Source organism: Cervus canadensis, chromosome 6 (genome assembly GCF_019320065.1).
Source record: "Cervus canadensis isolate Bull #8, Minnesota chromosome 6, ASM1932006v1, whole genome shotgun sequence".
Taxonomy (NCBI): Eukaryota; Metazoa; Chordata; class Mammalia; order Artiodactyla; family Cervidae; genus Cervus; species Cervus canadensis.
The window spans coordinates 43,854,634-43,878,806 of NC_057391.1; the positions used below are offsets into that span (position 1 = coordinate 43,854,634).

Genomic DNA, 24,173 nt, shown 5'->3' on the forward strand with positions numbered 1-24,173 from the left:
ACCTGTTGGTATTCCCCGGGTCCTACCATCACAAGGCAAGGGGAATAAAAAATAATATGGTTTAAAGCTCTCTAGGAAAGCAAGATGCTGGCAATCCAGTTGGAGAGGCAAAATAGTGAACAGACAAGACATGAAGGTGCACCAAAGGAAGCAGCGATGGGGGTGTGACATCAGACAGGACTGGCCGGACACATGCAGGACTCGCTGGGAGTGAAAGAAAATTAAAGCCTTGACCACAGGAGTGGGCTCTGCCTATTAGGGAGAGCCAGACAGGGACCAGAGCAATTGTAAAGTCAGGGCTCAGCAAGATCCCAATTTGGATAATGGGAACAGAACATTGTAGAGGAGACTAAGAGACAGAAGAAGGCCCAGTGTACATTTTTCTACTTTATAGCATGGAAGAGCTGTTTGCTGGGTCATCCTTTTTCACCATCTCTGGAGCCAGAAAGATGCCTGCCTGGCAGAAACCTCAAGGCAAGGGGCAGAGTGGGAAGAGGCACCTCCTGCAAGGTCCTAGGGAGCCCTGGGGAAACCAGAAAGCAGCTGAACGTCTGTTTTAGGATGGTCCTGATGCTGGCGGCAGTGGGCATCAAGTCTTCAGCTCCTAGGAGTCCTTTTGAGCAAGGTGACTATAGTCTGAGAAGCAGCTTGGGGGTGCTTGGAGGTAGAACACTCCTCCCCCTTTTTTTTTTGCCACTGCAAATTGGCTTTTCACCTCCTTGACTAAGTTCAGGGAGCATCAAACCAGCGCCAAGTCACAGAAAGAGCTGATAAACAATTTACAGAGAGTCTCCAGCCCACTCAACTGGCCAAAAAAGAGCCGGAGCCAAGCAGTTTCACAGGAAGAACAAGCCAGACACTCCACAGGAAATGACTTCCTCCCCACAAGGCATCAAAAACCAAGGGACCAGTTTGTACCAGGGCTCAAATGCAGAATGATGAGCAGAGCAAAAAGCACACATACTCTACTGCTCTCCCAGAAGTAAACCTTTTTTTTCCCCCCTAAAGCAGGAAGAATCATGGTGACTAGAAGGAACAAAGAAAGGGTTCAAGTCTGCTGACACAGGAGCAGGGTGGAGCTGAGTTGGTCCAGGTGTGGGTCCCCTCAGTGACAAGTCTGGAGTCTTTGTGGACATCCACACAGATAGGGAGGCATGGCTGTCTCGAGAATAGGGAGGCCAGTGGGACTGCAGAGGAGGACAATAACCATCAGGTTCCTGCTACCCAGCTCCAAAGGTGCTTATGCCCAGGACTTTTGTGAGGCCCAGAGAGAATGGGGGCAATATGCCCTGGGTGTGCCTGTCCTGACAGGACCGGGGCTGTCCTTTCTTACACATGGTGTTGTGCCCACCACTGGGCCCATATCAGGCACGCAACAAAAATCGTTTTAATGAACAAATGAAGTAACAAGAGAATGAATGACTGCATCCCAGGTGGGCAGAGCTTTACCCCAGAAGAGGAGCTGGCCTGACCCACTCTGGCAAGCTCCCACTGGGAAAATACCCCAGGGAGCCGAGCTTGCCAAGAAGCCAAGGAGAATGGGCCAGCAACCGCCTGTAGCAGTTCCAACCCAAGATTATCAATTCACGTGATGATTTTTGAGTGCTGACTTGGCTGTGGAACCACCAGGCTGGGAATTCTCCTTATCAACTGCTGAAAGCCAGGACAGACAGGGCAACGAAGCTTTCTCACCTCTCCTCCAGGGCCCTTCCTCAATGTAACCACCAGGGGGCGTGCAGACACTCACAGAGCACGGACACCAGTTTTCAGGTCCCGGAGTCCCTTCTTTAAGGGACTTTCAAAATGCCCATTTATACTCTCCTTTTCTTCCCACAATTTAAGAGAGACGACAACACACCTCTGAGTTGGAAACTGAAAAGGGGCATTTTGAAAAGGGGCAAAAAATTGAAGATAATGAAAAACAAGTGAGTTCAGGTACCGGGAAACATCAGCTGCCTTCTCCAAAGGCTGTTCTTGGAAAAAAGTGATTAAGAGGGTCTTATATCAGAAATAGCTGCTCAACAGAGAGGATATCACCGTTCCTCCTCATCCCCACCCGGAGCTCAGGAGGGCACGCACCTGCTGGAACAATCACAAGCAACGCACGAGATGGAGGTGGGGAGACGTGAGTATGTATCCCATCACCTAGTGGCTCTCGCTGTTGTTCGAAGGTAAAGTATGTTTGGGCCTCCCAGGGGGCACTAGTGGTAAAGAACCCACCTGCAGATCCCCTGGAGGAGGGCATGGCAAACCACTCCAGTATTCTTGCCTGGAGAATGCCACGGACGGAGGAGCCTGGAGGGCTACAGTCCACAGCGTTGCAAAATGTCAGACGTGACTGAAGCAACTTAGCGCTCAAAGTATGTTGATGAGAAGGAATGAAGAAACTCAAAAGTTTTCAAGGGAGTTGCTCTGAAATTATCTAAATCTCCCCATAAAAAATAATACTACGAACAAAGAGGAGACCAGAGACAGGCATTAACCAGTAGTACCAAGATACCTTGTCCATCAGGAATGGAACAGAGCTCAAGGATGATGTGGCCTATACACATTCCTATTTTGCGAATGGGAAAGTTAAGACAGGTTGAGTGGTCTGACCAATGTAACCTACTTAGTCAAGCATTGAAGTCTGTACTAGAATTTAGGACTCCGATTCTGACAACTTAAAAGAAGCCAGGAGAGATGAAGACACTGAAAAACAAATAAGCAAACAAAACCAAATTTTAAAAATTTTAAGTAGAATTCAAGCCATGCTTTTTAAAAATCACTCATCTGCATATTTGGAAAATGTTTCCAACTAGGCTACAGATCCTAATTGTCCTGCATTTAATCTTTCACTGCTGTTAGGTTTCCGATAAAGTGATACTAAGTGAGGCTAAGAAAACAGGCCTACACTGCTGCAGAATCACAGAACACCCTACCCCCTTGGCTCAGGAAAATGAATGTGGGATTGCCAATATAAAATCTTCCTTAGCTATCACTGCAGCTTCTCCAGATACCAGCATTCATCACTAGTCATTGAACTAAATGCCAGCGTGGGCCTGGAAGGGGACTATATCGGATTACCTACTTCCTGGGGTGAAAACAGCAGCAAAGGAGGACATTCACATCATCCCAAGTTCAGATGCATGCTTTAACATAGTCCCCCAATTTACTCTCACCACCACCCCATCCACCCTGACATTGAGCCCTTCTGCACGTGACGAAGTGACCATGTTTAAACCCAGCTAATTAACATGGGTACCAGGCTCACAGCAGTAAACACTCAAAAAATGTTGAATGGCTAGTTGAGTATCTTTTTTTTTTTTTTAAACTTTTCAGCATCTTCTGATTTCTTTTTAATGAACATATGGTACTTTCATAATCTGAATGATATTAACACTACTTAAAAAAAATTTCTTTAAGCCATCATATTTATAAATCAATGGAGGCCTTCAGTCTAAACAAGTCCTCCTGAAAAGGCTTTAAGAGGAGACAGAAGGCATCTTTAGTGGAGAATGCACATGCAATTGAGCCCATTTAATAAGACACCAGTGTCTATGTCACTCTTCCTTCCAACTCTGAGAACAGAAGGTTAGCACCACTTCTTCGCTCAGCAAAAGCAGCAGGATGTCAGGCGGACCTTGCAAACACTGATGTTATTTAACCACACATGAAAGCCCATTTTGTTCCACACTTACCTCGCAGCTGCAGCCAGGAGATTTTTCGCGTTGGGGGCTCCTGGGTCTACGGAGAGAGATTTGGCAGCTAACAGTAGCTTGCTGGAGGCCATGGAGATATTCTTGAGGTTCCCTATGACTTGGATCTGGTCTTCTTTCGTCTGGAAGGTGAAAAGGAGCCAAAGTAATTAGGGGCTGTCCATTTCTCCTAAGCAGCATTCAGAGCTAGGAGCAGTACCCTGAAATGGAAGGCGGTTATCTATACAGATGGCATGAAGCCCAATTAGTCTGCAGACGCCTAGCGTGTCGAGACTGCCTGGTGTCTACTGTTCCCCTAGCAGATTCCCAGACCAAGATGCACACAGAGGCACAGAAATCCATTCCCAAGTGGGTCAGCCAAGAACTATGCTGTATCACAAGTGTGGGTATTAATGGGGGTGTGGGGTGGGGAGTGAGTAAGAGAGCAAACAGTCCAGGCCGCAATTCCAGCATTTTGCTCAACAGTGCTGGAATTGTCCAGGGGCTGGTGCATCCCAGCCTGGCACATACAACTATCACTGTCTGGACATTGAGAGCTGACTGCATCCCAAAAGCTTCTGTCTCTGGAAATAATACATTGCTCACCTGGCTTCCCATTTGAGAAACAGCCCTTTGTATATAACAGAGTAAGAAGCATGCTGGGTAGCACTTTGAGGGAGTTGAAAGGAACTTGCAAATAAATAGCTCAGTGAGCTCACCCCAGACCAGTCATGCTCCCTTGTTCTAAAGTACAGGTTTATCTGTTCATCTGAAGGAGGTAATTTTGAATCACTTGATACTCAGGGTTAGACAAAACCTTTTCATGTGGACTCATCGAACCTCAAATAACATGAGTTTTTATAGTACCATACTACATTTGAATTATAGGATGCAGGGCTCTCCTCCTTCTCTCCTCTGCCCTCCTTTCAAAAAGTATAAGATGATGAGTTCTGTTGGAGAAGTTATCGGTCATCTCCATCTCACACAAGCTAATAGCATCTTTGGGAATGCCATTCCTGTGAGCTCACGAAGCTCTCTGAGCAGCAAAGATGATGTATAGCCGTGGGCTATTCACGGCTTCCTGGCTCCTATGTGCCGCTTAGCCTCGGGGGCCAACAGTCCACCAGAGGCGAGAGGCAAGGGTCAGCTCCACTCAGCAAGCCCTCTCCCCCTCACCTGTGCCTGGCCCGCCATCTCAATGCCAGCATCAAGGAACTCATCGAAGTCATCACTGAACTTCCCGGAGGCTGCAGCCAGCTCTCCGCTCTGACCCCGGGTGGCATGGACCACCTCCCCGGCAGACTGGTTCAGATCAGCAGCGGCTTGGTTCAGTTCACTCTGGGCTTCCTGGAAAGGCTTTGTGCTTGGAGGTAACTATGGGAAGAGAGGGCACATTGCAGGAGGAGTTTTACTGAATGTAGGAGGAGTGGTGGGTGCTGCAGGGGGAAGAGAGACACTCCGGATGAGTTTCTGAATTGATCAGGTGAAAAGGCTCTGTGTGGTCTGAGCCCACGTTAAGTCTGACCTTCAAAAAAATATACCCATTCCCTTATTCATTTAAATTTGTTGAACACTTATTCAGTGCTAGACAGAGTGGATCTAAAAATGGTAAGGATGGCTTTCTGCAGGGCTTCTGGTCTCCTAAGCCGCACAGTCAAGATTCACATCTGGACAACCTGACTCTGGGACCCGCTCTCTGAACCCATGCTTTATCTTGGCATTCTCAGATGGAAACTCACAAAGTTTCAGCTTTCTGGAACTAAAAGGCAGATGCTATTAACCTTTAAATCCTATTTTTTCCAAACTAATAGCCACCAATTTAATTCATCAGTTGGTCTCGGCTAACAATATAGCTTTCCCACAGAAGTGCCACTAGCAGAACTGTAATTGTCGGTAAAGAGTTCAAGAGAGTTAAGCTAAATTATATGTGTCACACCACACCCATTGTCTGCATAACTGGTTATGTGCCAGGCACACGGCAGAGAAGAAATAGAGATGAACAAGACCAAGTTCCCCCAGAGGGGGCTTACAAAACAAGGAAGGGAACAAGCTCCAGAATGAAATTTCACAGAGCACTCACTCTTTCAGTGAGTTCCGGACACTTGCATCCCTTTATCACCTGATTGTCATGGCCTGAAATGTCCTGATGAGAGGTCAGATGATCCAAACCCTCCCCCTCAACAGCCTGCCCCATTCCTGTCTCACAGGGATAACCAGAGATCGAACGGCAACGTGGGCTCAAGGAAAAAGTAAATTTTAGAAGCTCTACCTGGGAATTTGACTGATCAGAAAGCAAAACAAGGAAAAGGCAAATAGGCAGGAAAACCAGGACCCCTAAAGGAAGGCTAGCTACTCAAAGGGTCCCTGGAGAGGAGGAGACTCCAGCAGCATCCGAGGTGAGCCCAGGCCTCCAGGTACCCCTTCCCGAGCCGAAACCTCTCACCGAGTCCACCAGAAGCTTCTTGCTCGACTCCCCGATGCTCTTCAAGGCCACATCCACATCCTTCTGCCCAGGGAGACAGTTCACGCAGTTATTCAAGGAGTGAGAAACGGCTTTGGCCACCTGAATACACAGAGGGAGAAGAGCCCTGTCAGAAAGCAGCTTCCAGGGCAGAGAGACTTGCACACGCGTTGGGAGTGAGCAGTGACACTACCGAGAGCTAAAAGAGACAGGGAAATGGCCCGCCAGCATCCACCTGACACTGTTCGCCATGACATCGGGGCCTCTGGGCCTCTCACTGGGGTGAACATCCCGCGTCCTGGCACCGGGTCTGACACAGTGGCACAGCACACTCTCCCCGCTCCAGAGGCCAGGCCGAGGCCTGACTGTGACTCAAATACAACCCTCCAATATTCTGTCAGCTTCCAAAACAAAGATAGCCAATACCAAGAGGAAGAGAAACAGTTCCCTTCTAGGGAGTCCTGCAGAGGGCCCGAGGCAGAAGGAGGCCCCGAGCTCTTTGGATCACTGGTGGTCGGCCTGGGATGAATTTCTGCTCAGTGACCCTCTGGGGCCATCACCTCCACACCTCTCCCAGCTCAAGGGCTGGAGGGGCGCTCTGAGCTCTTCCAGACCAACTTGGAGTTTGCCCACACGCTGCCTTTAAAGGAGGTTGTGCGGCTCTCCGTCTGCGCTCTCTGGGAAGACTCATTTGAAGAGGCACTAGAGAGAGTTCAAAGTGTTGAGTGTCTAAACCAAGTGTATCTACCTCACCTCCCAGGCCAGGAAGAGGGATACATATAAGTACCCTAGAGTCCAAGACAAGCTTGCTGTATCCAGGCCCTTCAAGTTTCAAGGACAGGTCTCAACAAAACCCCTGTACTGTCTGCTGACTGAATTAAGAAGATCTCATGTTATGGGGGCTACCAGGCAAAGCTTTTGAAAGTGCTCATTATTGGGAGACAGCCTGTCAACATGTCACCTCGATGGTGACCTTAGCTGCCAGTTCTGGGCCTCACCTGAGCTAGTCTCTGCTGACTCTCGGCATCTCCAGGTGCAATCAGGGCCTGTTTGGCCTCTTGGATGAGCATGGCCGAGCCCTCCATCACGTCCCGGGCGGAGTCCAACATGGCATGCACAGCTGCCGGGTCACTAGTGGATGCAGCCACGCCCCGGGCAGCCTGGGCCAGTGTTTTCAGAGCTTGGGCTGTCTCTCGAGCAGCCACCCCTGGGGATTTAAAAAAAGAGAAAAGAAAGAAAGAAAGAAAAAAAAGCCCACCAGACTTTCTATTAGGTTTCGTCCAAAAGCCATACTTTTACTTGGGAGTAAATCTCTAGATCCTTCTAGAGAGGAGAGAATCCTCAGACAGTGCTGGCACAGGTAAGCTCCAAATTGCTTTTTATAAAATTTGAATTGATGTGCTTCTCAAAGAAGTAGCCCATGCCACTGGCTCTGGGCTGCTCCCAGAGGGATGTTACAACAAATGCCACACTAAAATCTATTTCCTTCTGCTTCTGTCACCTGTACTGTCCCATCTGTCCTTAGACCTCAAATGCCAAGTGTACAGGATCCAATTCACAGATAAATCATTCCAATTCACTCTTCTTTCTATTCATTTCTATCAGGACATAACTTACATACAACAAAGTGAACAAGTCTCCCAGGAAGACTCACTGAATCTGTACAAATGTGTACACCCGTGTACCTGGCATCCAGATGCACATGGAAAATTTCCATCGCCTGTGCTCCGCCCCAGTCGACAGACTCTCACACCAGAAGTAATCCCTATTCTAGTTTTTATCACCTTAGCCTAGTTTTACCTGCTCCTAAACTCCATGTTTACTGAACCACACAGTATGTGTTCTTTTGTTTAGTTTCTTCCTCTGACCATAATGCTGTGAGATTTACCCATGCTGTTACACATAGCAGTCCATTCCTTTTCCTTGCTGCATAATATTCCATTATAGGAACACAGCAACATCTGCTTATCCATTCTTGCTGGACATTTGGGGACTGCTTCCTGTGCGGATTATTATGAATAAAACTACCAGAAAAATTTTCATAGTGGCATTTAGGTAGACATATGGAATTGATTCTAGTAGATTTAAACCTAGGAGTTGAATTCCTGGGCCACAGAGTAAGTGTATATTTAGCTTTGGCGGACACTACAAAACTTCAGAATGTTTTTGCCATTTTACACTCCACCAGCGCTATATGAGAGTTCAGTTATTCTACATCCTAGCCCAAACTTGCTATCACTAGATTTTCTATTTTAGCCAACTCTGATGAGTGTTCAGCTGCATCTCACTGAGTTTTTTTTTTTTTTTTCGCAGGGGCTGGGGGCGGGTGGCACTGCTCGACATGTGGGATCTTAGTTCCCTAACAACAGACTGAATTCATATCTCCTGCAGTACACAGTCTTAAAGTCTTAACTACCGGACCAGCAGGCAAGTTCCTCACTGAGGTTTAACTCTTCTACCCCTAGTGAGCAGTGATGTTGAGCACTTTTCTCAATGGCTGTTTTGACATCCTCTTTCGAGAAGTGCCTGCTCATCTTAAAATTTACTTGTAAAGATGATGGGATTTGGTGATAAACTGTAAATATAAACTAATTCCTAAAAAATGATAGGACTTTCCTGGTGGCACAGTGGATAAGAATCCGCCTGTCAATGCAGGGGATATAGGTTTGATCCCTGGTCTGGGAAGATTCCACATGCCTCAGAGAAACAGTCTGGAGCCACAACTACTGAAGCGCACACACCTCAGAGTCTGTGCTCTGCAACAAGAGAAGCCACCACAATGAGAAGTATGTGTACTGCAATGAAGAGCAGCCTCTGCTCACTGCAACTAGCAAAAGCCCACACACAGCAACAAAGACTCAGCATAACCAAAAATAAACAAATTTAAAAAAATTCTTTAAAAAACTATAGCACCACCTCTCATAGAAAGGAGAGGTGCCACCCTACATGACCTAGTACTTGGCACACCTAAGAAAAGGATGAAGACTGGAAATGCCAAAGCATGTAACAAGAGGCTCCTAGAACTTGGGGACCTGCAGAATATCCAGCTTCAAAGCTTGTCTCATGAAACCATTTCAGATGAGGACCAGCGCTGTAAAGCACCTTGTCTATGGACACACTTGAGATCTGACATTCCTTACATCTCAGATGTGTAAGAAAGGGGTCAGACTCTGCACAGTGCTCTCTGGGACACAGAACTATGAGGGATTCTTGTCAGAACCCACAACATCTGCATGAAAAAGTGAGATCATCTCTTTCACTACAGGCTTCGGCTATAGGCCAGAGGCTTTATCTATAGGCTTCGGCTAGATGGTCTTTGGGCACCACTAAGCGTGGCCTTTACTGCCGCTGATGCAGCTGAGTGGGCACAGATGCAGCAGGTGGTCCTTGCCTTACTGGGGATGAGGTGATCTAATACAATAAAGAATGTGAAAGGCCCCGGACCCATAAAACAACTTCACAGTGTTGCAGACTGGCTCATCTGTAATATTTAGGAAGCCACACAGCTGGGACATAACTCTACAATCTAATCAAGGCAAATTACAAAGCTGCCAATCTACCCTTTATCACCTGGCACTTCTGAGCACAGCATGTGGAATGAATGCATGTGTTTTAAAAAGTGCTTTTTATGGAAGAGGAGAAAACATAAAGATAAATAAAGCCAAGGTGAAGCAGACAGACACGCTGAGCAGAAGTCTCTGCATTTTATGCTGAAGTTGCTGGCACAGGGTGGAAGGACATCTTTGCTCAGAAGGGCCCCGGGGTGGTTAAGACCTTGTTTAGCTCTGAGACTGACGAGCTGTGTGGACTAAACTCCTGCTACCTTTTCCCTCTGGGCCTTGGTTTCCCACAGGTTGTAGGAGAGGATGAGACCACATCTCTGACCAAAGAAAATCCTACACTGTGATTCCTTAGACCTTGCTTCTTGACTTCCTACAGGGACTCTCGAATTTATTTGAGTTGTATGATTTTGGAAGAATGAAGCATTTATCACATCCAATTAGAAAAGTCATGATCATGTAAAAATCATTCACCAAAAAGCCTTTTATAGACTCAGACAGTTTTTCTAAAAGGCAGAAACCAACAGAGTGGAATTTCGAAAGCTGAGGCATATCCACCCTATGTGTTTTCTGCTGAGGACTCACTATGAAATCTCTAGGCACATCAAGAATCCTCTTTGGAAGGATTAGGTTTTGGAGAAAGCAGAAACTGTATCAACAAATGGATGAAAGAGGACCACCAGATGCCAGGGAGCCCAATAAACATCCAAGTCTGTACATGGCTGAATTTATGGCAGCATTCTCAATAGTGATGTTGGTTATCATCAGGGTCATGTGTCCAAGCAATCACCACTCGCTTAACCCCAAATTATTCCTGTAGTCAAAGGTGCAACATACCCCAAACTGCCAGTGGGAAACACTGAAGCAGACAACTATTTCAATAACCACAATCCTTGGAAGATACAGATTATGTTCATAGTATTCCTGTCAGCTACTTCTCAAAATATTGGGTTGGCCAAAAAGTTTGTTTGGCTTTTTCCATAAGCTGGAAGTGAAAAGCCCGTACGAACTTTTTGACAAACCCAATGTATTCAGCAACAGAGCTTAAGGAGACACATTAATAATATGAAATACAGGAGAATTCTTTATCACAGTTATCACAACTGATCAGAATTCATGTAGATTGTGTGTAGACAGCATTAGATCACATATCAAACTCACAAGGTAAAAACCATGTATGCATACTCATAGCTGATTCATGCTACTGTAAGCAGAAACTAATACAACATTATGGAGCAATTAAAAAATAAATTTAAAAATTCATGTATGAAAGATTTTTTAATCTGACCCAAAGGATCTGGAAAGGGTCCTATGTAACAGTAATCAGACGAGACTAAATGCATTTTGAACACCATACTGGCAAAAAAAAAAAAAAAAAAAGACACACACAGACACATGCATCTGCATTAGAATGCAGTCCAGGGGCCGCTTGTGTGTAACTTCTGAATACCCCACACATCGCAGATGTGGAGAGGGAACTGACACCCAGGGAGAAGTTTTCCACACTCACGTCCTCTCACTGCTTTCCATCAACTCTTCAACTTTCTTGAAATTGCCTTCAACAGGGAAAGTCAGTGCCTTAGTTTTCTCCTTTGTCTTTCACTTCTCTTCTTTCCTCAGCTATTTGGAAGGCTTCCTCAGACAACCACTTTGCCTTCAAGCATTTCTTTTTCTTTGGAATTGTTTGGGTCACTGCCTCCTATACAACGTTATGAACCACCATCCATAGTTCTTCAGGCACTCTATCATATCTAACCCTTTGAAGCTATTTATCACCGTCTCTTTATAATCATAAGGGATTTGATTTAGGTCATATCTGAATGGGCTGGTGGTTTTCTCTACTTTCTTGAGAGATTAAAATGCCAGTATTCTGTGGATAATGGAGAAAGCAAGGAAGTTCCAGAAAAACATCTACTTCTGCTTTATTGATTACACCAAAGCCTTTGAGTGTGTGGATCACAACAAACTGTGGAAAGTTCTTAGAGTATGGGAATACCAAACCCCCTTACCTGCCTCCTGAGAAATCTGTATGCAGGTTAAGAAGCAACACTTAGAACCGGACATGGAACAACAGACTGGTTCCAAATTGGGAAAGGAGTACGTCAAGGCTGTATATTGTCACCCTGCTTATTTAACTTCTATGCAAAGTACATCATGTGAAATGCCCAGCTGGATGAAGCATAAGCTGGATTCACGACTGCTGGAAGAAATATCAAAAACCTCTGATATGCAAATGACACCACCCTTATGGCAGAAAGTGAAGAGGAACTAAAGTGCCTCTTGATGAAGGTGAAAGAGGAGAGTGAGAAAGTTGGCTCAAAAAACTAAGATCATGGCATCTGATCTTATCACTTCATGGCCAATAGAAGGGGAAAAAGTGGAAGCAGTGACAGATTTTATTTTCTTAGGCTCCAAAATCACTGTGGATGATGACTGCAGCCATGAAATTAAGACACTTGTTTCTTGGAAGGAAAGCTATGACAAACCTAGACAGTGTATTAAAAAGCAGAGACATCACCTTGTTGACAAAAGTCCATATTGTCAAAGCTATGGTTTTTCCATTAGTCATGTATGGATGTGAGAGTTGGACCACAAAGAAGGCTGAGCGCCAAAGAACTGATGCTTTCAAACTGTGGTGCTGGAGAAGACTCTCGTGAGTCCGTTGGGACTGCAAGGAGATCAAACCAGTCTATCTTAAAGGAAATCAACCCTGAATATCCAATGGAAAGACTGTTGCTGAAGCTAAGTCTCCAATACTTTGGCTACCTAATGAGAAGAGCTGGACTTACTGGAAAAGATCCTGATGCTGGGAAAGGTTGAGGGCAAGAGGAGAAGCGGGTGACAGAGGATGAAATGGTTGGATGGCATTGTCTACTGAATGGACATGAGTTTGAACAAACTCCAGGACATAGTGAAGGCCAGGGAAACCTAGAGTGCTGCAGTCCACGGGGCCACAAAAAGCTGGACATGACCTAGCAACTGAACAACAGCAACATCTCTACAATAAACCACTAAACATTTCTTACGTGGATAATCGCAACAGCCTGCTCACTGGTCTCAGTGCTCCCAACTTTGTTTCTCTCTAATTTATCTGCACATGAGAAGAAGGGTAATCTGCATTAAAAGGCAATCTAGACTGTGTCCAGGGATGCAAATTTTTCAGTATTTTCACATGCTCTGAGATTAAATTTCAATTTATTTATTGCTTTTAAAAATATTTATTTGGCTGTATCAGGCCTTTGTTGTGGCTCATGGGCTCTCCAGTTGTGGGGCTTCGGCTCCAGAGTTGGCGGGTCCAATAGTGGTGCACAGGATCAGTTGCCCTACCACATGTGGGATCTTAGTTCCCTGATCAGAGATTGTACCTGTGTCTCCTGCATTGCAAGATGGATTCTTTTTTTTTTTTTTTAATAATTAATGATTTGATTTTTGGTTGCATTGGGTCTTCATTGCTGTGCACAGGCTTTCTCTAGTTGCACCAGCAGGGGTTCCCCTTGTTGCAGAGCGTGGGCTCTAGGTGCACAGCCTGCAGTAATTTCAGCACATTGGTTCAGCAGTTGTACATGGGTTTCGTTGTTCCACAGCATGTGGGATCTTCCCAGACCAGCTATCAAACCTGTGTCTCCTGCACTGGCAGGCAGATTCTTATCTACTGGACTACCAGGGAAGTCCGAAAGGCAGATTCATAACCACTTGACCACCAGGAAAGTCCCTCAATTTACTTAAATTGGCTTATGAGGCCTTTGGGGGCTTCCCAGGTGGCTCAGTGATGAAGAATCTGCTTGTCAATGCAGGAGCCACAGAAGATGCAGGTTCGACCCCTGGGTTGAGAAGATCCCCCGGAGGAGGAAATGGCCACCCCCTTGAGTACTCTTGCTGGGAAATCCCATGAACAGAGGAGCCTGGTGGGCTACAGTCCACAGTGTCGCAAAGAGTCCGACACTACTGATCGATGGAGGACGCATGCGTGACGCCTTTTGGGATCCGACCCCAGCTGACCTTCACAGCCGTATCTTCCCACTCCCTACCTCCCTGCCTTTTACTTGGATCCTTCTCAGTTCATTTGATTAGCCTTCTTCTCCTGCTTTTCGGACTTCACATAGGCTGTTTCCAAGTGCACCACCACCTAGTTGCCAAAACGAAATGGGGCTATTTCTAGTCTGTTCTTTAGATACCAGCTAGACAGTCTGTCATTCTGGATGTTAATCAGTATCAGATGATACAACTTGTAAAGCAGTCCTTCCTTCAATAAAAATCCATTTCATCATCTACATAAAATTTGGCAAGATTTCAGGAATGTGCAGAAATTCTTGAAACTACATCTCTATTATGCACTATGCTTTTAAAAAATTTACCTACACTTCTCCTTCTCCTTAGATGCTATATGAGTTGTAATAATCCTTAAGACCCCTATTAGGTGTCAATTCTGCTTTAGTACCTTCCTTTAGCCTCTCATGAAGACATAATTGCTCATTTTTACTGTTGTAGGTACTATATTACACTATGCTATAATTCTTTTTGTGCTCTTATTATGCTTTTATTTCCAAAGTAATAAATATACACAATTTTTGAAAAAACCAAAGAGGCAGAATAACTTATTGCAGATGAATTCTCCCCTCCTGAGAGACAACCAGAAACACTGGGAAAAATATATGAAACATTTGTTTGAAGACAATGGAGAGATACCAAGGAGCCAAGGTAAAGAAAGCCAAGATCCTGAAGAGAAAGACAGCACATAGAAGTGAGTACAATGTTGCTTTTCCCCTCAAGGCATTTTGTAATTTGTAAACTGCTGCCCAGAAGCTGAGAGGCTGAGCAAAACCTTCTGCAATTGGGTGGGGTTGGGATGCTAAAAACATAGTTCTGAGTTCAACCGTCAGAATGGCCCTCATAAACACCAACGTAAATTGGAAATAGACTTTACAATATCCAGTCAATTCAGATCCACTCATATTATGGTGATCTGCTCATTTCTAAACCACCTGCTAAAATAAAAGAATAATCTTCTGTATCAAAGAAAGCACAATCTAGAACCTCAAGTTATTTCTACAATGATAATACCAATGATCAGTATTAAATTTTTAAAATATCAGAAACATCAGGAGATAAGATCAATAATTGAAAACAGAGGGAAAAACCCCCAAAACAGACAGCAGGATGCCCATAGTTGATCTTGACATTGGATCCTCGAGGCTGGGACTTTGGAACTTCCCTGATGGTTCATCCAGTGGTTAAGACTGTGCTTTCAATGCAGGGAGCATGGGTTTGATCCCTGGTTAGGGAACTAAAACCCTGCATGCTGCATGACCAGGCAGGAAAAAAAAAATTTTTTTTTTAAATTTTTATCTGGGTTTTAGGTAAATGTGAAAAGTATATTGAAGAAGTTAGATTACAAGATAGAGAATTTCTGCAGAGAATGGGGAAGTATAAGAAAGCTATCAAAAGACTAGTATAACATATGACATAAAATATGACATTAAAAATTAAAAACTCAACAGAAGGTTTAAAGATATAATAGACACAAATAAACAGAGGAATAGTGAGCTGCAAATTAAAAAAAAAAAACCCACAGAATAAAGCATGAAGGAAAATTATGCCCAACATAGGAAAAAAGCATAGGAGACACATACAGTGAAAACGTCCAACATAGGGAGTAACTGGAATCTACAAAGAGGAGAGAAAAAATGGGATGGAAGCAATATTAGAAGGTACAGTGATTGAGTTTTTTAAAACTGACCTAAGACAACAAATCTTATCTTCCAGGAGTACTAAAACCCAAGGCAAGATAAGTAGGCAAAACAGCACACAACAAAATTCGTCTGGGCACAGTGGTTGAAAATCAAAGATTGAGAAAATTCAAAAATTCAAGAAAAGATTGAGAAAATTAAAAAATTCAAGAAAAGATTGAGGAAATTCAAGTAGCAGAGGGAAAGCTAAAACCACCTTGCCTGTAGAAGAGTAAAGTGACAGCTAACGTCACAGCAGAAATAAAGGAAGCCAGAAAACAAAGGAACAACATCTTCAAAAGCTAGAAGAAAACAACCGCCAACCTAAAATTTTATAATACATACAATTAGCCACCCAAAATAAAGGTTACACAAAGGCATTTTTAGGCAAACAACAACGGAAAGAATTGGTCACAGCAGACTCGCACTAAAGGAAATAATTCAGGGAGTTCTTTGGGCAGAAAGGAAATAATCCCAGGCGGAGGCACGCTGAGATCAGGGAGGAATGAATAAGTAATAATGGAAAGGTCAATATGGAGGAGCACTTAATTATTACTATAACACAAACTTCAGTCTGTATTGGGGAGGTTAAATATATGTAGTATTAAAACACTCAACAACAAGGAACGAGTTGGAAGAAAGATAAAGTGTAAGTGTCCCAAGATTCTTGCACTGTCCAGGAAGAGGTAAACATACTAACCTATATTATACTTTTAAAAAATTGTTAAAGAATAGGCAACGAGGACTTCCCTGGTGGTCCAAGTGGTTAACAATCCACCTGTCAATACAGGGGACCCGGGTTTGATCCCTGGTCCAGGAAGATCCCACAAGCCATGGAGCAACCAAGCCTGTGGGCCACAACCTCACTCTGCAACCAGAGAAGCCACCACAACGAGAAGTCTGCACACACAAAGGAGAGTAGCGCCTGCTCACTGCCGTTAGACAAAGCCCATGTGCAGCAGCAAAGGCCCAGCACAGCCAGAACAGAAACAAAATAGGCAGTGCAAGCACAAAAAACTCATCAAGGGTAACAGATTTTAAAAAGCACTTATAACTCTGAAAGCAGGGAACAAAGGGGAGAAGAAAGGAACCTAGGGTAGGTAGGACATATAGAAAAGAACTAGTAAGATGACAAATTCAAACCTCAATGTATCAGTAATTACATTATACGTAAGTAGACCAAACAGTCCAACTGAAATGAAAATACTGTCACACCAACAAACAACAGCTCCCCCCATAAAAGGACAACTACATGATATACATGGCACACACATTAAATATAAACATAGAGAAAACCTGAAAGTGAAAGGGGAAAAGATTTATGATGCATCTATAATGAAAGCCAAAATATCTATGCAAAAAACTATAAAACAATATTGAGAGAAAGGAAACATAAATAAATGTAGAGATATGTGGTACTCATAGATTAGAAGACTCAGTGATATAAAGATGCCAATTATCTCCAGATTCAGGAAACCCAAATCAAAATCAAACCACCAAGAAAAAAAAAAAGAAAAAAACGAAAAAGGTTTTTATTGGTGGGAAGGCACAAATTGATAGGCTGCATCTAAAACAGAGTGGATATAAAGGGTCAAGGAAAGTCAGGACTAACTTGAGGAAGGGCACTCATGTTACTGGATATTAACACTTAGTATAAAACTGCAGTGATTAGCAAAGTATGGTACTAAGGTAGAAACAGGCAATTAAAGCAATGAAAAAGAAGCAAAGTTTAGAAACTGATTCACACACATTGATTCACTTAATTTATAATGAAATGGCCCTCAAGATCATTGGGGAAAGGAAGTGCACGGATGCCATAGTGCAAAAACAACTCCACTAGGACCCCATTTGCCACATGTAAAACTCAGTTCCAGATGGATCACAGCTCTAAATATAGCAAGTCCGTTACAAACGAACAGGTTCCATTCCAAGAGCACATTCATTAAGCCCAATCTGTAAGTCCAACAAAAATAGCCTAGTTACCCAACTGACACAATCAGCTATTTAGCACTGTAATAGGTTTATAATACTTTACACACAAATAATGCATAAAAACAAACACAGAAAACAAAGTATTTTAAATCTTACAGTACAGCACCTAGAAAAGTGCAGTAGTAGAGTAAAACAGCTGGCATACAGGGCCTGGCATCAGGTGAACAGGCAAGAAGAGTTACTGACTGGAGGAGGGAGAAGAGGTGGGAAGGGTAGAGCTGGAGGGCTGCAGCAACAGGAGATGGAGGGCAAGCTGCAGTTTCACTCCCGCCTGATGCTTTTGGAATGCATATTTGCATCTTTGAAAGTTCACAGCCTGAAGGTTCACATACAGGGGACTTACTACATGCAAAGTGAAACAAAGCTTCCACACTCTAACAGCGAAGACTATCTTCATGACTTGGAAAAGTAAAATTGTGAAATGGGACACAAAAAGCACTAACCATGAAGGAGAAGTACAAATTGGACTATATTAAAGTTTAAGTTTTGTTTATCAAGAAACACCTTTAAGACAGTGAAAAGGTAAGCTACAATATACGTGACAACTAATTCCTGCAGATATATAAGGAAAAGACAGAAAACCAATATTTGAAAAAATGCACAAAAGACATGAAGAGATGCTTCACAAAGAAAGTATCCAAATGACTGATACACTGAAAATATCCTCAACCACACTGCTTCTCAGGGACACACAAACTAAAAACCGTAATGTGATTCCACTACACACTACACAGAAAAGCTAAAATTGACAGAATAGAGTGGGGACCAGGATGTAGAACGAGTAGAACTTTCAGGCACTGCAAGGAAGGAGTGTAGCTGAGTAGCTGCATAGCTTTGTTTTTTGTTAAAGTTGCTAAGTCGTGTCCAACTCTTTTGCGACTCCATGGACTGCAGCCCACTAGGCTCCTCTGTCCACGGGATTTTCCAGGCAAAAACACAGCTTATCACCCAGCAATTCCCCTGGGATGCCCAAAATCACAAATATTGATAGTTTGGGGGAATCATAGTTGATTAGTTTTTGCATGCTTAGCATCAAGCCCAGTAACAAGCATGCGGAATGTACTTGAGAAATGTGTGTTGAACTGCTGAAATAAAAACATCAGGTTCATTGTCAAATCAATGAACTCCTCCCACCAGCCCATGGTCTGTACCTGGCCTCAGGGCATCATGAAGGCGAGTCTCACCTGTGTAGTGCTCATTGCCTTGAGCAGCACAGGTCAGGAGCTGCGCCATGGAGGAGCCCACTGCTTTAGATGTACTTCCCAGGTCCTGAGCACATTTTTCCAGCTGTAAGAATATGCAACGGGGAGAAGAACTTAGAAGAACCAAATTATCCACAAAAGTCTTAGTCCCCAAATAATGCAAATCAAACTCTGGGCTTCAACTCTTTCCCATCTAATATACCAATGGCCCTACAAAGAAGTAGGGTGATAGAGGGGAAAGAACCCAGGCTTCAGGGTAAACAAATCTGAGTTCACACCCTGCCCTCTGCTCCCCTCCTCCACTTGCTACCTGTGAGAGGTTTGGGTAAGTCACTGAACCTCTCCAAGTCTCTGTGTCCTGAGATCATAGTATCTAGCTCAAAGGTTTTCAGAGAATTAATGGAGGTACTCAACAAATGGTAGCTATTAGTATTATGCCTTTAGAAGCTAATTCAGAAAGTCTGCAACAAATACTTAGTGAGAATTAATTATGCCTTGGCAGGAAGTGGGCAGACATCCAGCTGTTCCACCTTCCTGGCACGTGGGACCATTAACATTGTTCAATTTGATCATTATACTTTTACGGAATTCTAACCAGAAGGAAATGCAATAGAAATAGAGGCTTGGAGTGGTAAATGAGATTATGAAAACGAGCAAAGTGCTTGCTTCCCATGACGAGCACGTCATCTTGCTTTGTCAACAGAATAAATAATTCAGAGAATAAAGTCAATAGAGGCCTAGGATATGAGTAATTGTTTGATTACTAGATGAGGACAACATTTTGGAAGAGAACTTTTGGGTGATCAGGAAGTGTATGCCACTTTAATCCCAAAACATGTTTTCTAAGAGGCATTTCCTTCAAGTAAAAAACAGAGGCTGGTCCATTACAGGCAACCATATAATACAGTACACACAACAATTTCTTAAAAAATCACATGACGTTTCTTGCATTCTAACTAACCAGTTGTTTTATGTAAAAGCAGAATACATGTCATGGGCTCCTTGGAGCACAGAACTTTGCAAAGGGAAACCTGGACCACAGTGCAAAGCTGCTGGCCCAGGAGCCAATCCCGACCTCAGCATTAGCTGGGGCACTTTGGGTAAGTGACTTAACCTCTCTGAGCCTGAGTTGCCTAGTTTTTACAATGAGGGGTAGCTTGACTTGGTTATTTTCTGTGTGCTTCCTATGTACCAGGCATTGTTCAATGATAAATTAGTCTCTTTATATTCTTAACGTTTTCAGTTCATCCAAAGAGTGGCAGTAGTTAAAATTTCTCAGTGTAAAATATCAATGACATGGGTTAGGGAGTCCTGTAGGTCTGGGTTCAAACCGTGACTGTGATGCTAACGCCAGGTAGCATGAAGGAGAACAGTGACAAACTTGCACCTCTGTTTTCTCAGCTGTAAATGGGGTGAACAACACTTGTTAATTAGGTTACTGTCAGGATAAACTAGATGGATTGTGTGTGTATACACTGCTTAACAGGTGCTTAATAAATGAGGTGTCTTATCAGCAATGTTCAAGAGTGAGGGAAAGGAGGAATCTACATACAAATGAGGACAACTGGTAAAACTGTAGCCAAGAAGACCCCGGCACAGGCGTGAGGAGGTCCTACAACATGATCAAGTAGACTTCTGGCGCCATCATCCCATTTGCTGTTGTGGGCTTACTCAGCAAAGTGCTTTGTCACTGCCCATTAAACCATGGAAAAAAAATTTTTTTTTGAACATGATTGCTGAAAATAATTTGCGTTTATCTTTATAACTTAACTGCCGCCCATTTCACAGATAAAATACTTTGAACATAGAGATCAGGACTTGCCCACAACTGGTGGATGATACATCCTGAACCAAGAAAGCCGGAACTTCTATGTGTAAACATAGTTGGTTCAGCAGCACTGGGCATTCTTTTCAGAAAAAGGCACAGGAGCAGAACCCTGGCCTCAACCACCAGCAGGTATTGTTTATGGAAAAGAGGGGTGAATATTAACAGATGCCTGGTCATCCCAGTCACATCCGAGGGGAGCACACACAGGCCCATCACCAGAGACCCCTCGGAGCCATCTCCGCCCTAACACAGTTCTAGAGACATGGGGCCATCCTGGGCTTTGCATTAACAAATCTTGAAATTTAGGTGCGCTGACCCACAACTTCTAAAAATGCCTCGATGTATCCTAATAGAAGGTGAAGCCCCACTCCTGGCTGCCACCAACATCTCCTACCGTCTCCCCGGGGAGTGGCTTCAGCTGACTCTCCACAGCCGCCATCTTGGCGTCCTGCAGTTCACTCTTCAGGGTCTGCACGGTGCTCAGCGCTGAATCGATTTCCATGGGTCCACAGGCTTCGTGGGCCTGTCAGCAGAGATGGAAATATGTACACGAAGGTCTGCTTGGAAAAGCAACTCCAATACCTTGCAACACATGAATGCTTTTCTGGATATAACCAACGACTCTCCGAATCTAGCAAGAGCAAGCAAAGGTAACTAGCATTTCCTAAGAGCACAAAATTATGCTCAGTGAAGACTTCAGTCCCAAGTTCCCTAAATAATCAGTTGTGTGTGCTTCATAACAGGATATACTTAAAGTCTCCTTGAAGCTGCTTTTATCTGAAATACACTGCCTCTCAGACTAAGAGGATTCTTACTCAGTGTCTGGGTTCTAGACATGGGGCGGCCAGCACAGTATGAGTGCACATAGGAACTTGGGAAGCATGTGGGGGCTGAATGAACGAACCCACAAATGAACCCAGGATTCTACGGACAAGTCTATACCAAAATTCAGTTCAGTTCAGTCACTCAGTTGTGTCCGACTCTTTGCAACCCCATGGACTGCAGCACGCTAGGCTTCCCTTTCCATCATCAACTCTCCGAGCTTGCTCAAACCATGTCCGTTGAGTCGTTGACATCATCCAACCATCTCATCCTCTGTTGTCCCCTTCTCTTCCTGCCTTCAATGTTTCCCAGCATCAGGGTCTTTTCCCATGAGTCAGTTCTTCACTTCAGGTGGCCAAAGTATTGGAGCTTCAGCTTCAGCATCAGTCCTTCCAATGAATATTCAGGACTGATTTCCTTTAGGATTGATTGGTTTGAGCTCCTTGCAGTCCAAGGGACTCTAAGAGTCGATTCTTTTTCAAATTTCTAGATTGTAAACCATTACCTTTTCATACTGAAGGTTATGAAAGATGTTTTTCCTTAGTAAAAACTTTAAAGAAAACTATTTTATTCTGTGATCTTTTAGAAACACTAGTCTCCAAATGCTTTAATCACATACCCCCAACACACATATTAATAAATTATACACATACAAATATATTAAAAACAGGTAAATCTTAGCATCTTTCATTTTTAGATAATAGTAACAGCAGCAGCAGTACACACTATTTGATTGATTTCTGTGGCCAGTATTACTAGGTGAGGACGCTGAGACACAGAGAGGTTAATTAACTTGCCAGTTTACAAAATTAGTCGATAGCAAGGCCAGAATTTGAATATTTAGATTCAAATTCTTTTTTATTTTTTTTTAAGTTATTTATTTGGCTGAGCTGGGTCTTAGAACTTTGTTGTGGCCTATGGGATCTTTAGTTGCCACATTTGGGACCTAGTTCCCTGACCAGGGATCGAACCCAGGCCCCCTGCATTGGGAGCACAGAGTCTTAACCACTGGACCATCAGGGAAGTCCCAGAGCCTACACAGCTAACCCTCACACTATATACAAAAATAATTAGAAGCTCTCACAGAATCTTCCTGAACCCAGTGAGCAGTCTTGCTTGAGTCCCACTTTGGGGCTCAGAGCTCCAAAGCGGTTGTTTAGGAGGAGGGCGTGTCACAGTCACTGAGGAAACTTGTTAAAATGCAGTAGTTGGGGCTCTATAACCAGAGATTCTGACTTGCGTGCTCAGAGGCAAGGACCAGGAACCTGTATTTTAAGTGCCCCCATGTGATCCCAGTGCAGATGGCCTCGGGACCTCTCTCTGAGAAACAGGGTTCAAAATAACTTTTTTATTAGATATAATCTAAATCTCTAGATTATATCTTTTCTTAGGTGATATAGTACGCTGTTTATATTACAAATTCAAATCAGCTTCAAACCTTCTTCCCTTAGTCATGCATGAGGCTGCTTGCTTCTACAAAGGGACTGTTACAGTAAGGAAAAATGAATTCATGCCAGAACTTCATGCTAATACCATATCAAACAGAACAGTAAGGAGGGTCTTTGGTAATTAATCAGTTCCAGAGACAGAAACTCCTCAATCCCTAATTCTGTTCTATTAAGAATCCTGGTAAGGTAAATGTTCCCATTTAATACATAGAAACCTTTCAGGACAAATATAGTATAAATGATCCTCCAAATTAGATCTACCACCTAAATACTTTGTTACTAAGTTCACAAGATAATACCTGAATGATGTGATCACTTACTTTGTCCACAGTCTATCTGGCATCAAGAAACAGATGACCAGTCTCCTCTAAGATCATGAGAAATAGATCATTGCTAGTCTCAGCGTAAGAGAGGAGGGGGAGTATGTAACCTAGCAGAGTTTAACCAAAATCATCTGTAACCAGAAGGTGATAACTAAGTCAAGGAGACAGCAGTTAAAAATGGTAGAAGCCAGTCCACACGAGCATATTTAACAGTCAAGCAAATGGAACAGACAATTTCACCAAGAAACATGTCCAGCAATGTTCTGGCTCCAAGGAACCCTCAGGTCACAACAAATAGTAAGGAATTAAAAGCTCCACTTCCGGCCAGCCAACTGCCATGACAAGGGCGCACTTGCCTTCTGTGAGGCGGTACGCAGCTCTGCCAAGCTGGTGGCGAGGTTCTTGGCACACTGGCTCAGTTGCATGGCCGCAGCCTGGTCGCTGACGGTGGGCACTGCAGCTTTGGCAGAGGACACCATCTTGCTTCCAGGCTGTCGAGAGAAAAACGGAAAGTCAGACAGCTCCTGAGCAGCAAGAGTCAGAGAAGAGAGACCCAGAGAGCAATGCCATCATATCAGTCACAACTTACTTTGCCCTAAAACAAGAAATATTAAAACTCTAGTTTACCCCCAAATTTGCCACCCCAAATCAGATACTCTAGGGCAGGACACTCTAGGAATGTTTGAAACAAAAAGTATGTGTCTTCGTGGGTAGAAAAATTGGGATGGTAGCTTGAAATTCTTATTTAGAAAAGATTTGAAAGAGATTTCTTTTTTTCTGAAAGAGATTTCTGGCTAAAGATATTGTGTTTTTTGGAATAGCTCTTGAATCTGTGTCTCAACTATATCTAATAGACTATTCAGAAAAATACAGGGATATAATATGAAACAAATGACCTCTCACATCTCAGAATCCAGGAAAGTTTCACCATGTGTGGGTGCTGTGTGCATGTACATATATTTTCAAAAATAAGATCATACTACTTATTCTGTTTTTCAATCTTCTTGTTCCACATATTCTATTTTTTGATAGTTGTTATAATACTCCAGTGTATACATCTGTTATGACTTTTCAATCCTGTCTTGAGTATGTTTTCATATTTTCAAATATAATAAACAATAATGTGATAAACAC

The 24,173-nt window shown here is 43.6% G+C and overlaps 1 protein-coding gene and 1 non-coding gene across 9 annotated transcripts in view; both read right to left on the reverse strand.

Annotated features, from left to right (window-relative positions):
- TLN2 (talin 2) overlaps positions 1-24,173 on the reverse strand; it is a 492,565-nt gene that overhangs the window by 106,962 nt on the left and 361,430 nt on the right. For 6 of the 8 annotated variants that reach the window (XM_043471776.1, XM_043471781.1, XM_043471773.1 and 3 more), the window contains 7 exons: positions 23,396-23,530; positions 20,841-20,969; positions 18,568-18,703; positions 7,137-7,345; positions 6,121-6,240; positions 4,854-5,051; positions 3,681-3,820 (listed from right to left, as the gene is read on the reverse strand). In XM_043471776.1, the coding sequence (XP_043327711.1) occupies positions 3,681-3,820; positions 4,854-5,051; positions 6,121-6,240; positions 7,137-7,345; positions 18,568-18,703; positions 20,841-20,969; positions 23,396-23,530 (1,067 nt within the window). The remainder of the gene's footprint in view (positions 1-3,680; positions 3,821-4,853; positions 5,052-6,120; positions 6,241-7,136; positions 7,346-18,567; positions 18,704-20,840; positions 20,970-23,395; positions 23,531-24,173) is intronic. The other 2 variants (XM_043471778.1, XM_043471780.1) reach the window with 1 other exon arrangement.
- TRNAG-CCC lies at positions 22,219-22,291 on the reverse strand. Its single transcript has one exon. It is a non-coding gene; the product is annotated as a tRNA-Gly (tRNA).